The 13,206-nt window shown below is 37.0% G+C and overlaps 1 protein-coding gene across 2 annotated transcripts in view; it reads right to left on the bottom strand.

Moving 5' to 3' along the window:
* Positions 1–8,323: 8,323 nt before the first annotated feature.
* Positions 8,324–13,206, bottom strand: part of stag2 (stromal antigen 2) — a 60,081-nt gene continuing 55,198 nt past the window's right edge. For both annotated transcript variants that reach the window (XM_002931787.5, XM_031892062.1), the window contains exons 32-35: positions 12,967–13,080; positions 12,340–12,466; positions 12,160–12,237; positions 8,324–10,164 (exon numbers count right to left, since the gene is read on the bottom strand). In XM_002931787.5, coding sequence (XP_002931833.2) covers positions 10,141–10,164; positions 12,160–12,237; positions 12,340–12,466; positions 12,967–13,080 — 343 coding nt within the window. In that variant the 3' untranslated portion in view covers positions 8,324–10,140. The remainder of the gene's footprint in view (positions 10,165–12,159; positions 12,238–12,339; positions 12,467–12,966; positions 13,081–13,206) is intronic.

Below are 13,206 nucleotides of genomic sequence, written 5' to 3'. Positions count from 1 at the left end.
AGCTTTTTGAAGCATTACAACCGCTGTCCTGCAGTCCGTTGAGTGCATGCTGGTGATGTTTCTACACCTGATTTGAGGTCGTGTTTTCCCTTGCTGCGGGTCTGGGGCATTGCACCCGGGCCAATGAGAGGAAGCGGTGAGTGTATATCTAATCATTCACAACTGTATGTAGTATATTAATTGCACTAACATGAAGACTGAATATCTACAGAGTAAGAGGTTCGGGGCATAAGCACCCGGACCTATAGTCTAATTTGGTGAGCGTTTGGCTAGTTATAAGAAACTATTACATTTAAGCTTAAGTTCACCACTACACATGTATATAAGTGAATAGGAACGACTGGGAGCCTCCAGACAAACAGAGTAAAGTGTTTTACATTTATGCCAGAATTTTACACTTCTTTTTAACTTGGTGATGTTGGGTTAAGTCAGCATTTTTTGTTTTTTTTATGATAGGTTAAAAATGGGTTTGCTTAAAAGAGTAAGGGTAAGGGTATCATTTATATAGTGCTCAAAGTGCTACAGCAAGCAAGCAAGGCAGCAGTTATAGGTGCACTAAGTATGCCGGGATACCAGGGTATTAATTACCAATAAAGGAGCTGCATGTGTACATGCTTAGAGGACATAAACTAAGGATTTCCTTACTGGGTTCTTATGTATCCCCCCCCCCCCCCCCCATCTGGATGCTTTTGAAAGGGCTGAACTTATCAGTTTCAAACTAACATGAATAATAAGTAAGCACTATTCAAATGAAATAGGACAGTGCTGTCCAACTTCTGTGTTATCTAGGAACAGAGTATGGCACACAGGCAGAGTACTGCACACACAGACAGGGTAAAACAGGCAGACTACGGCACACACAGGCAACAGAGATATGAGGTGTGAACAAAACAGGGCATTACAGGTGTGAATAATACAGGGGCTTACCACCTGAATCTGAGGTATGAATAATGCAGGAGCCAGTTAATCTCAGTACTAATATCATTTAAAGCTTACTCAAAGGTAAGCAGTCACAGCAGCCAGACAGGTTGGGGCACACGGGGAGTGGGGGGGGGGAGAGATCATGGGCCACCAGTTGAACAGCACTGAACTGTTATATTTTCTTAAGGTGCAGCTGATAAAGTTTCTGCCAGGGAACCGCACTAAATAAACCTGATCATGAATATTTGATGATATAGTGCCCTTACAAACTTTGGGATTACAATGGAAGAAAGAAGTGATGCTTTCCTGCATGACCACTAAAAACATACACAAAAACTGCAGAGGATTTGCATTCTGCTTCCCCCATACATAGTTGCTTTGCATAGTATTTTTTTTTTTTTTTTTTTTGCAAGGGTGAATCTCAAAAAGCATTCATTTTGATCATTAAAGGGCAACAAAGATTTAAAAATTCGGTGCATATGTTTAATGGTGCAGTGCTGCACTGTTTAATACTATAGCAACCAAGGATACCATTGTTTGTAATGATACGTAAAGGGAAGGGGGTACACTAAGGTCTATATGCCTTTAATTTTATTTGATATGGGGACTGCAGGGAATGTAATCATTTGCAAACCTTTCAGGAAATCTTCTCACTTTATCAATATTTCTAGATATTGTACACCAGCTGCACAAACTATTTTGGGAAGTAATTAATGAAAATTAATTGCAATTAAAGGCCATAAAGGCTTATGAGACAGGTCTTTGAGGAGAGAGTTGATTGTCAAGCTGATTGTAGCATAAATAAAACATGCAGATGGCATGAATTAGGGTCACAAGAGCACACTTGCCGAAATACGCCGTTATTTGCACAGCAACCTATTCCTATGTATACACAGACCTAGCGGAAATACGTGGCGTTTTTTACTATTTCGCACTATTAGCACCATGGGAAACGGGATTTGCTACGTCACCAGTACTAGGCTGGAAAACTCCATAGTCAGGGGCTGTGTGGCTTGTGCGGCGTTTTTAGGCTGAGAAAATACGCAGCGTAAAAACGCCACGTGTGGCATCAGCCTAATATCACTCCAACTTGCAGCTCAGCAGTAAAGTGTGACTGAAGTTTATCAGAGCACGTCACATGACTGAGGGCACCTGCGCAACTAAGAATATGGCTAGCCCCATGTCAAATTTCAAAATTGTTTGCTCTTTTAAAAAAGATTTCAATGCAGGATTCTGCTGAAGCAACTCTATTAACTGGAGCTTTTTGTAAAAAATGTTTTCCCAAGACAGTATTCCTTTAACTTTCAGTATTATGTAGACAATTATAGTCTAAGACAAGTTTTTGATCTCAAATTTTCATTTTTTTTTATTTAACTTTTTGTTCAGCAGCTCTCCAGTTTGGAATTTCACCAACTATCTTGCTTATCTTAATTTATCTTAGCAGCCAGGCAGTGGCTTGAATGAGATACTGGGATATTTTTAGCAGGTAGACTGAATAGAAGGCTAAGTAATAAAAAAAAATAGCAGTGTTTTTCTTAGTTGCTATTTGAGCTATGGAAAGCGGCATATGAAGGCAGCAAATAATTCAGAAATTATAAAAAATCAAGGTGAAGTGAAACATTTCTATGTATAGGCCATTCTATACAGTCCAACCAAGATTTAACATCTTTACAAGGACTGAAAAAAATGGAGGAAAACATCAAATGAGGGCACATAAAATAAAGGTTTGACTAAAGCAACTTGAAATGTGGGAAAATGTTTAATGAAAAGTAAGATTTGTAGGGGACAAAGAGGGATTTTAAAGACATTGGGACAAAAATGCTGCTTAAACTTCAGTAATGATTATCTACTTAATATCATTGCTTATGTTACATGGCACTGGGACAGACACCAGAATTCCGCATTTACACCAATGCCCAGTAGTCCCAGGAGATGGTACTCAGAGTAAATTGATAAAAAGTCAATTGGTCAATTGGAGTGCCGCCCCATGGGTGGGAATAATGGGCAGTACTTGCCAAAGACGCCTGGGTGTGCACCCTAACATCACACTTTTAGTATATTTTATCAGGTGCTCATTTGGGATATGCGCTCAGGGTCGGGCTGGCGTGCCAGGAGAAAACCTGTTATGTCCTGTGGCACTGGGCACATTGGCAGGCAAGAGGAGGAAGAAATAGTTGGAATCAGTGGCAGTAATCTTTGCACAGGTAGCAAGGTATATATCACATCTGCAGAAGGAAAAATATATCTATATATCTATATATGTATATGTATATACATTTTTTTTTCCCTATCAATGTGATATAGATGGCCTCTGTGGATCTATGCCCACATTTTGATCATTTGAGTTAAACCCTCATGAGCAGGCTAATTAATAGCAATTATGTTGGCCACCTATTATTTTAACTACCTGTTTAACACTTTGTAATTGGCTGTTTTCTATTTTATTTTCATCTTTCAGAATACTGTATATGCAATAAGCATTTATATCCTTTTATTTATACCATCAATATTATTTATACCATCACAGAGTCTAATATCCTTCTCATAATTTGTGCGGCGGTCACGACTGTGAGTACTTTTAGCATTGTTTTCTTTTTTGTGATCTTTTAAGGCCCTTTGCAGACGGAACATTTTAATATTGGTGGGAATACAACAGCATTTTGTGCCCACATTGAAGAAGAGTTAAGCACAGACAACAAAATGTCCTATCTGCTATTCCCCTTATAGTCATTATTAGACAAACAGAAATGTCTGGTTTGCAAAGCCTGACACAAACATCCATGGGTTTAGCCGGTGCTTATGAGAAGAGCTACACAGCAGGATAAAACTGGGCTGAAAAACACAGAGAAAGTGCTGTCCTATGATACTACACCCCCATCTCCTGGCAGCCTGAAGACACTGTTTCAAATAGTTTAAACAAAGAATGCATTGCATAATATTAGCCACAAAGAGTCAAAACCTTTTTAATAAATGCCAAAATAATATTGTTTTTTTTTATTGTTGTTAAGATGCATTTTGCAACAAATCTCTAAAATACCAGACTTACTGGCAAAAAAAAAATGGAAACACGGGAGCTCAGAAATAACCGGATATGTATTTTAACCCATTACCCTAGAAATTCATTTTAGCCGGCGATCTAAATTCTGAAATGTATGTACAGCATATAAAAAAAATTATGGTATCAAACAACTCGCCACCATTTACTTCTGTTTCTATGTGTTTGGATTTTCATCTGTTGCATATCACATGAAAATGTTATTTATTATAGTTTTACTTCATCTTAGAGTCTACAGGGTGATATCCAAGTACTAGCTGAAACACGTTCTTAGAAGCACAGATGCAGATCTGGCTGCTAGACTGGTTTGTGATGTCAAAACACGTTTTTCCCCACTTCAATGTATAGGGTCAGACATTTTGGAGGCGAAACCAGTCTGCATTTGGCAATCCAACCTGCATACTACAATGGCTGTGCTTTAAAACACAGTGGGTGGGACTAAAGCTAATGCCACACATACGCCCCTACGCTTGTAAAAACGTCTACTTGCGCCTGCACAGGGAAGCACTGAATGTGCTCAGGTGCAGGCACATGTGGCCAATATGCAAAGTCTCAGGTTTTTTGAATATTTAATGCTAACAATATGCTTCATGTTACATTAGTCTCTACAGCAGTGATACCCAACCAATGGCTCGCAAGCAACATGTTGCTCACCAACCCCTTGGATGTTGCTCCCAGTGCCCCCAAACCAGGTAGTTATTTTTGAATTCCTGACTTGGGGCAAGTTTTGGTTGAATAAAAACAAGATTTACACCCAATAAAAGCCCCCTGTAAGCTGATAGTGTGCATAGAGGCTGCCCAATAGCCTATCACAGCCCTTATTTGGCACCTCCATGAACTTTTATGATGCTTGTGTTGCTCTCCAAGTCTTTTTACATTCGACTGTGGCTCACGGGTAAGAAAGGTTGGGGACCCCTGCACTAGGGGTTTTTCATGCTTGTGTTGCACACAGGTTAAAAAACGTTTGGTGACCCCTGCTCTGGTGTATTTTACATAAATGGTAATTTTGTGAACAATCCTATCTTCCCAGAATTCCTTCTGCTTTGGATACAAATGAGAAAGTCACCCCTTAACCAAAATGCTTTCCTAGTAGATCCACTTACCTGACTCTACATATCAATTGGAAAACTCCATGTTGCACTGATGAATCTCATTGTAAACAGAACCAGTATGCATTTGCTGCCCTGGAAACTTAGGAGTGATCCTGGGCTTCCCACCCAGAATTATTTCTGCTTTGCATTGTGAACAAGATGTCTCTAGTACTGGAAATTTCAGACAGATAAAAGTTGAGATGTCACAAAGTGGAAACATCTCATTCAGGGGAGTAAAGGGATTCTGTCATTTTTATTTCTAAACTACACTGTTTGCATTGCAACTAATTCACTCTACCATTTAAATTTTTATTCTTGAACCAACAATTTTTTTTTTTTTTTTTAGCTATAATATGGTGTGTAGATGCCATCTCAGTGTATTGTGCCTGAGCTCTCAGAAGGAGCCAGCGCTACACATTAGAACTGCTTTTAGATAAACTATTGTGGTTCTCCTTGATCAGTGGACTGATCAAAAGGACCCAAGTGGCATAATAGCAATAAATGGATTTTCCCGCTTTGGTTCTTTTTTTTGTAACTTAAATTTTTTATTAAGTTTTTCAGTGTTGAATATACAACTGATGGACATGTACATTATGTCCGCATATTATGACAGTGATTCAACAGTCTTTCAATATTAAAACATTTTCATAACATGAAATCGGATAACAAGAAAATTTGAAGTAAGAATAATAAGAAACAAAGGAGATAGACAATGATTTATGAGTTAAGGTGATATTCTTGAGGCTATTAGTAGGGTTTCATTATTCGTTGGGTAATAATTCCCAAGGTGTCCATATTTTAAGAAACTTGGGAGTTTTATTTGTCAGTCTGGCGATTCCAGCTTCAAATGCTTTGTTTGACTCCACTCTTTTTTTAATTTCAGCCAGTGTAGGAGGGGAAGTGGTTTTCCATTTTGCGGCTATAGAGATTCGAGTAGCCGTTAATATGTGGTTAATGAGCGCTTGATTTGACTTGCTAGTTTTTGGGAGTGGTTTGCCCAACAGGAAGGTGGTTATATCTGGTGGTATAGGTGCTCGTAATACCTTTCTCAGTAAGTCTGAGACTTCAGTCCATAATGGAGATATCAGCGGGCAGGACCAGAAAATGTGTGGGAGAGTGCCTCGCTCTCCGCAATTTCTCCAGCATAGTGGGGAGTGGTCAGGGTTCCCGCTTTGGTTCTATCCTCATTTCTATCACTCGGTGCATGTGAGCATGCTTATGCTCATGAAGCTCATGAAGGGCTATCAGTTGAGGCAGCTTAATCATTCAGCAGAAGTTTAAGGGAGCTGTTATCTTTGTTACCTTCCCATTAAGCTCGAAACCTCGTTTCGTACGATATTTGGTGCGTGTATGGCAACTTGGCGAGGCGACCAATATTGTAGAAGGCTGCAGATATCAGACGACTCGCCGATTGGGCGGGTTAAAAGATTTTGATCGGGCACCATTGAAGGCGCCCGAGCAAAATCTATGTTCAGGGCTGAATCAGCAGGAGGTAGAAATCCTATTGTTTCAACCTCCATATCTGATGATTCAGTCCTGAACGTCAGTGGGGGGTTGGAGCAATCTTTCGTGCGACCAATGTGGCCAGCTTTATTCTGCTGATTGGCTGCTGGGGGTGGGGAGGGATGCTCATATTACTCCAACTTGCCCAATAATAAAGAGTGAGTTTTCAAAGCTCAAGTCACATGGTTGTGGCCACCAGGCAAAGTGAAAAATGGCGATTCCCAATGTCAAATTTCAAAACTCTAGCTCTAGCAATTGATGCATTTTTTTAAAAAATCATGTTTTCCCAAGAGAGTATTCCTTTAATCCAGTGATCCCCAAGCAGTGGCTCGTGAGAAACATGTTGCCCCTCAACCCCTTGGATGTTGCTCCCTGTGGCCTCAAAGCAGTTAGTTATTTTTACATTTCTGGCTTGGAGGCAAGTGTTGATTGCATAAAACCCAGTGTAATGCCAAACAGAGCCTTCTGTAGGCTGCCAGTCCACATAGGGACTACCAAATTTAGTTCTAATTTACACCCCCAGGAGCTTTTTCCATGCTTGTGTTCCTCCCCAACACTTTTTCCATTAGACTGTGGCTCACAGGTATAAAAGGTTGGGGATCCCTGCTTTAATCAGTTCTTTTCCTTTAATTAATATGCATACTGACTCAAATTTTTGCATGTCGTTTTTTTTTTTTTTATAACAAACATTTTTATGATGTTTACTCAACATAAGCTACCAGGTATGTATAGATATAACTATCCAAATACATTGTATTTTTTTGACAAAATGTGTCTGGTCTCTTTTCATCCCTCCAGAGATATTGACAAACTAAAACCAAATGACAGACCCCAAGTTCTTGTGCTTGTATGATTAAATGAGTACTGCAAAGAGGGTGCTTCAACTGTTTTTTATTTAAATCACCCACGATTACCCTATAATCACCCTTCATAGGCAAATTAAGTGGAATAAGCTTGATTGCATATGAATACTGAAAAAGCATGAATTATGAATATCTAAATTTCCCTATTCTTCATTAGGCTTATGTTTACAATTTCAAATTGGTATTTTACATGGTGCACAAATTTAAGGCACAACAGTTTCGTTCTTTAATGCAAACTACAGTTCCTTCTAAAGTAAAAACAAAAATATATATTTGTAAACCTTAAATCTACAGAGAGTTAAAAATATTTGTAAATACTAAAGGCTATGGGACCTGGCATCGCTTGTTGCCATGACTATGTAGAGACACTGGACCTGCTATCCAGAATACTCGGGACCTGGGGTTTTCCAGATAAAGGATCTTTCCATTACTAGGATCTCCATACCTTAAGTCTACCTTAAGTCATTTAAACATTAAACCCGATAGGATTGTTCTGCTTCCAATGAGAATTAATTATATCTTGGTTAAGATCAAGTACAATGTACTGTCATTATTTCAGAGAAAAAGGAAAGCACTTTGAATTATTTGATTAAAATGGCCTCTATGGAATGCATTCCTGTAATTCAGAGCTTTCTGGATAACCGCATTCTGGATAATGGATTCCCTACCTGTAACTGCCATGAAATGCTTGCCATTTTTGTTTATATACATTTTCTTTAATGCTTTGCATTAATGCAAACCAACGGCACTGGGGTCTATGTAAATTCGTGGGCATTTGATAGAACACTGTGCTGTTCCAAAGTGGCAACAGGCAGGCAATGGGGTCTCACCCACACTTTAAAGCCATACATGTAACCCATATTAAAAAAACAGAATTAAACATAAGCAGATACAGTGGGTTTAATTTTATTCAAAAAGTTACTGTCTCAAGACATAAATACAAATCAGAAAACAGTACAGAGGACAATAGAATGTGGAGGACAACAGGTTAGGTAAATATATAAAACATTTTAGCAGAAAACAAAGCTGTAAGAACTGTTTTCACAAAGATATACTCTCTATTTAGAGTAAGAAAGAAATCAAATCAAATTGTAAAATCATATATGTACACAGTCCTCTCAGCAGCTCTAAGAAATGCAGTGGTGTAAAGGATAGGGGGTAGGCAGTCATTTCCGACATGAGTACGTATGAAACATGATTCAGACAGATCAGATTTGTGTGTTATGTCTATGAGGTTCAACACATACTTTATAGTTCTCTAGTTAACTTACGGTTTTTGGCTACCTCAGCCTAGTGATTGTTATATAATCTGTCAATTTTTTTTTTTTTTTTTTTTTACAGTATTTTTGAACACATGAGAAGTTTGTGTATTGCAAGCAATAAGGCATGGAATGACTTTAAACCTCAAAGAATGAAAGACAACTGACAAAAAAAAAATATACACATGAAATATAAGTTAAAATTTACTTTAATGTCTAGCTGCCTAAGCCTCGCAAATCGGTTTCAGTTGGCTTACATGGATTTCACTGTTTCAGACTGTTGGTTCTGATGTGAGGATGAGAGCCAAGCGTTTACCAAACAAAAACTGGGTGTTTATGAATTGCCTCTTTTTTTTAAACAAATTGTAAAATACAGGAAATGTACTGTAACCTGCTGGAAGTATACTTAACCTGAAGACTGCTTGCAAAGACAGATAGATAAAACAATATAAAATACAAATTTAAAAATCATTTTTAAAGCGAGTATCCACGCTTCAGCTATTTTTTTTTTTTTTTTTCTATTTTTTAAACATTGTTAAAACTTTCAATATATTTCTGAAACCTCATAATTTTAAGTTGGAATTTAAAAGTAAGAAAAACTAAACAAACTGCGCAATTATAAAATCAGCACCAATTTATATATATATATTTATATATCATTTTATTTAAAATTTAGAACCCTATTCCCACACTCTAATAAGCTGTATAATTTTATTTTTTTTTTCTGCAAACATACTACAATAAGCTTCTTTTATTTTGAGACAAAATACAGTGGCACTACTGGAAGGAATTTCACAACATTACATATTTCTTAAAGGACAAGCAAACTCCTAGGGTTATTAATGAACAAGCATGGTTATGTTGTTTTCTGATACCAATTAAGCCTTAAAGTCTCTGAAAAAGTTACCTTTCCCATATTATAATACACAAAATTTCAATGAAAATAATTTTTTTTATTCTGTAAATAAAAAAAATGATATATTTTGGTTATGAGTGATTACAATATTTGAGAATTTAGGGTATCTGTTAAAATGTGGTAAAATACATAACCACAAAAATCACGTGCAAACTCAAATCTGAGTGCACGCAATAAGTTCTACTGCTATAAAATAGTTTCAGGGTATGTTTTGGCTCGCTTGGTTTTTAATGTAGCTAATTAACAAATACGCCAGCTGATTAAAAGGAAAACAAAAAACCAAATAACAAAAATAAATATTTTTCCCAAGACAATATGTCGTAGCTTATTTGCAAACCGTTTACTTGTCCTTTAAACTTTTTTGTAGGCATTCAAAACTGCCTCTCTATGCACTTAATCTTGGTAAGCATGGCAAATTCTCCTTAGAGAAAAATCTGTACATAATTTCACTGTATACCACAAATTTGTCATTTAAAAACTTCCTCTTCCATTTTAAAAAAACTTCACCACAGGGTTGATTGATGAACTGGTATTAAAACATTGATACCCCAAGAACCTAGAGAGAGAAACAAATGAAAACAGTTAGATGTGAATGAGTATGTAAAAACATGAAGAGAAAGAAATGGCAAATCATAATAAAAGCTTGGCGATTCAACTGGAGTGTCTACGTGAAATAAAAAGGCAACAGCAAATGAACATGAAAATGCAGGCCTTTTTATAGAAATGGATCTGACACGGCCATGATGTATTCTGCTGCCACCACGTGGAAAAAATAGCGCACTGCAAACTTAACAGGCATGGCTGCACTAGTCTGTTAAAATGAATAGGGAGAGGGGAAGTAAATGGCATATTGCAGAAAAAATGAAAGCCTGTTCATTAAACAAACTTTTCTTGTGGTATCTTCAAGAAATGGATAAGACCCTCATAAGTTACTACATGTTTTGTTATCATTTCCCTTTCTATACGTATATACACTAACACAATGCAGGAAAATCTGAGCATTTTTACATGCACTGCCTGTGTTACTCACTGCTAAAACAGTATGAGTTAAAAAACAAAATTGGCTCACACCCTATTTCATATAATGAACAAAGAAAGGTCACACCATTTTTCTGCAAAAAAGGGCTATTTACCAGCACTGTGCAAATATCCTTGGTTTACAGACATTTCTACTGCCACAGCCTCTTAGGCTATCATTATTTTAAGGCTTGAACAAGTTGTCCACATTTTATCATTTCAACACTGTTATTGATTGCCAGAGTATATTTAAATTACAGCAAAGATAAACAGGTTACAGTAGTACAGGTTATTTAAAAAATGGATCTACAGAGTAGTGTGCAAATGAAACTGTAAAAGGTATACATTCTTAAAACAGCAATATGTACCAGGTCTATGCTCATTGACAACAAAATCTTATGGACAGGAATTAAAGCCCTACAAAAGTTCTGATTTAGTTTGTATTAATGCAGGGGTCTGGTTTATCCCAACATGCAATGTTGCTGCCCTAGCATTAAGGGACAGTTCACCCCTATTTCAACATTGGTTCAATAAAAAGGGGTTGCAACCAACATACAGTTTGCCATGTTTAAACAAATAACAAAACTTAATTCATTAAATAAGGCAAATATGTTCAGCATAAGCTCTATTCAATAAAACAATGTTGAAAAATGAGTTATTATTGTCTCTTAGGGCCAGCCTGGTGTCAGTCTGGCCCTACATGCCCCCAAGAGAGGATAGCTAAAGATCTACACAGCCTCCCTATGCATGATCATATTACATTATTGACAGGTCAACAGCAATAGTCGTTACACCCAAATGTTAAGGGTCCAGAGAATGAGTAAATTAAGTACCTTAATATTACATATTTAGCACACCAGCTCTATGTATTAATACTAACAAATAAAACATCTGCCTAAGTTCCTCTTAAAGATGAACAAGTAGCCATAGACTTTACAAATGTAATCTTTTTGCTTTAAGATAACTAAATCATTTAAACCTTAGTTAAAGGGAAACTCCAGCAAACTCCAGGCCCCACACAAAATAGAAACCCATCAAAAGTATTAATAAATACCATTTTTATATGCTGAAATCCAGCTGCATCATTTAAAATCCTGGCAGGGGAGGAGGGACTAAAACATTGATGTTACAAATTGTAACAACTCCTCAACAGCTTACAGACAGCATGCAGGAACTACATAACCCCCAATGCATCGCACTGTGATGTTCCTTTCCTTATTGACATCACTTGTGCATGAAATTGTGGAATTTGGAGGATGCAGGCTTAGGACAGTCAACTACTGTTACATTTTACTTGAGTCTCAAAGGACAGGGGGCTAAGGTTTAGGTAACTGTTCTAACCCAAATATACATTATTGAAAAATACGCAGCCTTTATATGGTTTTTAATGTAAACTTGCTTGAAACTGTTTACTTTTTAAAAAACTGAAGTTGTGTTTGGGTGGAGTTTCCTTTTAACATATAGCTGTGACTGCATCTGCCAGTGATTATTTCATTATTTTTAGAATGGCAGGTAAGATGTATTTTAAGCTTACAGATTCATCCATGATTGAAGCAGGATCAAAGAAATCTGGCTTAAGTTCTGTTCTTTCTCGTCGGTTTTTCGAGGGAGGCTACAAGAAAAAAAAGTACAATAAGTGAAAGGAATTACAATCACTGCCCCAGATTATATATGTTTGTTTTAATAAATACAAGCAAAGAGATTAAAATTTTACCAAGTCTATGTCCATTGTGTCAAAATCCATGCCCTCATTAAGATCTTCAATGCGCCCTTCTGACGACATCATAACATCTTCAACAATTGGCTCTTCGTCATCTTCCATAAGCCCAGTGTTTCGCCGTCTTGAGGAACAAAAAATTCCAGTTAGTGAAACCCTCATTTAAATTCTTATTAAGTACATTATGCAAAACTCAAGCGGTCCTACCAAATGTACGCAATGTAAGAAATGCTATGGTTCAGCAAATACAGGGACTGTAGACCCTGCTGCACTGAAAGCAATAAGTCTACTTGAGAAATTAAATAATTCAGAACAAGTAGAAAGCTATTTTAGCTTCAAAGAAAAGCAGGGGCCTGCAGGATGATGTCCTTGATATACATATAGTTATGGGAAATATTTATGGATCAAACAAATGCTATAAAGAATTTTCAACCATTCAAAACTGTGCCCCCTAAACCTACTTTCTCTCCACTCCCTTCACAATTGTGTGGTTAATATTGAGACATCTGATGAGTCTTGCCAGCAAATACATTTATACTACCCAAAATTAAAGAAAAATAAAGTATAATAAATAGAGATAAAGATATCGATATATATATATATATATATTATGCAAAATCATACATGGCATGTTGTAGATTAGATCTCAGCTTCACATAATTCATTGCGGCTCTCTCCTGCTGCTGCCTTGCTGCTTCTTCCTGCTGCCGCTGTGCAAGCATCCACGTTACCTGTGTGCTATATAAAAAAAAGTTTTTATTTGAACACATTTTGGACAGGACCATAACTTTGAAGCATTGTTAATTCATTTAAGCAAATGGAATGCACATAACATAATTTCCCCTGTTACGAAACACAAACCAT

Source organism: Xenopus tropicalis, chromosome 8, assembly GCF_000004195.4.
Source record: "Xenopus tropicalis strain Nigerian chromosome 8, UCB_Xtro_10.0, whole genome shotgun sequence".
Classification (NCBI taxonomy): domain Eukaryota; kingdom Metazoa; phylum Chordata; class Amphibia; order Anura; family Pipidae; genus Xenopus; species Xenopus tropicalis.
This window is presented reverse-complemented; position numbering and strand designations above follow the sequence as displayed.